General features: G+C 36.6%; 1 protein-coding gene across 1 annotated transcript; it reads right to left on the reverse strand.

The window, feature by feature from the left end:
- Window positions 1-542: 542 nt before the first annotated feature.
- LOC132043212 (protein ASPARTIC PROTEASE IN GUARD CELL 2-like) lies at window positions 543-2,259 on the reverse strand. Its single transcript, XM_059433691.1, has one exon. The coding sequence runs from the start codon at window positions 2,162-2,164 to the stop codon at window positions 722-724; it is 1,443 nt and encodes a 480-aa protein (XP_059289674.1). The 5' UTR covers window positions 2,165-2,259; the 3' UTR covers window positions 543-721.
- Between the last annotated feature and the right edge of the window lie 1,302 nt (window positions 2,260-3,561).

Here is a 3,561-nt window from a genome sequence, read left to right on the forward strand (position 1 = left end):
GTTGGGAAGAAGGAAAAAAGGGTTCTCTTGGATCCTCTTGTTTTGTAAAAACGGTGCTCTAGTACCCAAGTAAATGCCCTTTTTTCTTACCTACTTTTGACTCCATGCATGTGTCTCTAGAAATGTTTGACTATCATAATTTAACCCTTACTTTTACTTAACACTTTTCCTAATTCCTACACCCGTGTTTTTAATTAGGAGTTTAAATTTTGTATACTGATAATATATAATTTTTTTTTGGAGTTTAAATTATATAGATTGTTAGCGTAAGAAATATTTACACTATTAGGTCACCAATAAAAATTTTGAAAGTAAATTTCTTTAAAATGTGGATTAATTTTGAAATAATGAGTAGAAGCACAACTATATTACAAAGTTCTTCCCAAAGATATCTTCATTGAGGAAAGTTGGTCAATGGATATAAAATAATGTTTAGCAGAATCTCTGTTACTCCCTAAAACAAGTAAAGGACATACCTTTGGGATTATAATCATTAGGTTCTGTGAAGAGTAGCCACATAAGTTTACTTAATTAAAAAGTACTAGCAATAGAACCACATTCTTTACTTCATACCTTCAATCATAGCATTCTAAAACAACTAAAACTATATAACAATATACTGACAAAATTTCACTCCACTTGTTGTAGAATTACATCGCTTTCTCTCAAAAAAAAAAAAAAAAAAATCAAGAACATTCGCTTTACATAATTTAATTATAAGCTAGCAAATATTGGGACCAAATCCCACAAAACCATTTGCTCCATCAAAAGAAATTTGGATGCCTTCTTGTTGGATATTTCCTATTATAGAAAGCCCTGATGGTGATGGAGCAAATGCAAAACAGAATGTACCCTTGTCATTCACTGGAATTAGAAAGTTCCTAGCTGGAAGGGTAAAAATTTGACCACCCGAAAGGAAGAACGAAACGGTCGGTACCCGAACCATCACGAACCCGTCTAGGTCATAACACGTGTCGAATATCGAGACGGCTGGTGCCCGAGGAAGGCTCGCGGTTTCAGCTACAAACGCGTCACGAAATGCCACGTACGCCTCAGAGGGCAATCGTGTCACGGCCGTCCCTGTATCCATAACCACTCCACCGTCTCCGAGCTCGGTTATCTTAAACACGTCTTCTGATATTGGTACTCGGACACCTCCTATTCCAAGACCCGATAACCCGATATAGTAAAAACTCGGGGTCAGTGGATTTCGAATAAGCGGGACCCATGCCGCACCGACGGGTAATACCCCGCGACCGAACTCGAGCGACCCATTCGACCCGGTGCCCCGGCTCACCAAACAATAACTAAATGCCCCACCCGTTTGCCCACCAAGTTGGCCCACAAGTGACATGGACCCACCACCAAGGCCCAATAAGCCAGCAGCTGCAGTAAACATGCCACTATTACTATGTCCACACCCAATAGCCACATTTTTAACCATAGTGTGGCCAAATGTTAAAGTCTCAATAGCCATTGTACCTTTAGTATATGAACCATCACCATACATGACTTCATACTTGCACCGACCCGCATGACAACCCGAATTCTCTACCCGGTCACAAACCGACGACCCGCAAGGCACCCCGGTAAACGACACGGAAAGAGACGGGTCGAATACCGGGTCGGATTGGCTATAACACTTTGTACAAGGCTGGCATTGTACCCAAACAATATCACTACCAGAATCAAGGACCACATATTGGTTCCTAGCTGGACTACCTACACCAATCCTAACAAAATATTCTCCACTTCCTTGGTCCATACCCGAAACTATATCCGACCCGAATTCATTGACCCGGTACACGTCACTACCACTTATTCTTTTAATGAGACTAGACACCCTTTTCAAATCTCTTTCCATTCGACCCTCAAAAACTTTGCTATTATTATAAGTGAAACTGGAAAAGTGTAGTTTGTCTCTATGAATGAGCTTGAGCTTCCAGTTTCCTTGTTCTTCTACATTTTCATCATCAACATGATGAAAGTCTTCTTGTTCTTCATATGGGGTTTGGATTTTTGTATCTAAATATTGGGCAATGGTTTCTTTCACATTGAAGATTTCATGAATTGAGTTCTTGGTTTCACTTGAAGTTGCATTTGTGGTAGTAGAGAAAATGAGCACAATTAGCAACACTAGTGTTTTTTGTAAAGGGACAAACATTTCTTGGTTGTTTAAATCTTGGGAGGTGAAGTTGAGAGATTTTATTTGTTTAAAGATTTTGGGATGTGAATAAGATAAAGGTCTGAGAGGGGGTATGTGGATATGTGTGTGTGTGTTTGGGGGGGGGGGGGTTGTGGGGTTGGAGAAGAGACTTTTGGCCCATTTTTTGGAGGGTGGGAAGAAATAATTGAATGATGAGGTTTCATTTATGCGTTTCTTAGCTTCTATGTATAAGTATTTTTTTTGGTTTCGCATTCGGTGTTTTATCTGTATTGGGATCTAATTAATTTAGAATTTGCTTCAGAAAGTCTCACATTAGGGGTGAGTGTTTTCTACCAATGATGATTACATACTCAAAGCTCGAAACCTAGATTCTTGTATAAAGATGGAGGAAAATTTACCACTTTCACTACTACACTCAGTGGTTCTATATTACACACATGCACCCAATAGTTATATACATTCATTACAAAGTTATGGAACATCAAACAAGATTGTGTCTTCTTGCCAAGCTTATCAAAGAGGACATACGGCGTCATTCTCTTAGGGGGTATAACTGAAAATTGTAAATATTTATTGGAAGCCAACAGGACCACCGGCAAACATATTTGGAAAGAGTCTAATCAATATGTAGACTTTCTGGTGAATGAAGGTCATAAACATGAAGAAAATTAAATAACCTGGGAGAATAGGCTAAAGGAAATGAAGTTTCTCTATTTGAACCGTGTGACTTATGAGAGATTTAAGAATCCAATTTAGTCAATTTTTAATGTACCAAAATGAATGTATGTCTGCGTGTGTATGTAACAATATTTATCATAATTTGCATATTATCAAATTATGTGTGTTAACTGAATATATTTTAAGAAAGTAATGTTAGTAAATAGAAATCTAAACTCTTTATATTAATGGTTTTGGGTAGTTATGAATTTGGGAGGGAAGTGTCTTTTGCTGTCTGCTGAATATTATATGCCTTTACTTGTTCTTCATATAGTAGAACAAATATATAAATGCCATTGAGAACATTGTAATGTTCTCGAATTATTTTGTAGTTTTGACTCTCTATTTTATTTTAATTAAAAAGAAAAAAATTGAGTTAGTCTAATAACTTTGGTCTTGCTCGATTAATTGACCATCAAAAGTAACTAGGACTAACAAAATAAGACGCAAACAAAACATTTTCTTTCATGATTAGGCGCAGGATTTAAACATGTAAAAGGTTTTAGGTTGAAAGTATAAAATATAGGACCGGACAAAACGGATAAATTGTGTTAAAATCTTACACATTATTAGTGTTTTTATCTGTAATAATAGGTTATTAGTTATCATTTCTATAAGCTTTTCCAGTAATATTTATCATAGAGATCAATTTATCAGTATTTACCTTATAAATAATT

The sequence above is a fragment of the Lycium ferocissimum genome, unplaced genomic scaffold, assembly GCF_029784015.1.
Source record: "Lycium ferocissimum isolate CSIRO_LF1 unplaced genomic scaffold, AGI_CSIRO_Lferr_CH_V1 ctg2202, whole genome shotgun sequence".
Classification (NCBI taxonomy): Eukaryota; Viridiplantae; Streptophyta; class Magnoliopsida; order Solanales; family Solanaceae; genus Lycium; species Lycium ferocissimum.

Coding starts and splice junctions, on each gene's coding strand:
- LOC132043212 (XM_059433691.1), bottom strand. CDS start 2,164: ATGTTTGTCCCTTTACAAAAAACACTAGTGTTGCTAATTGTGCTCATT.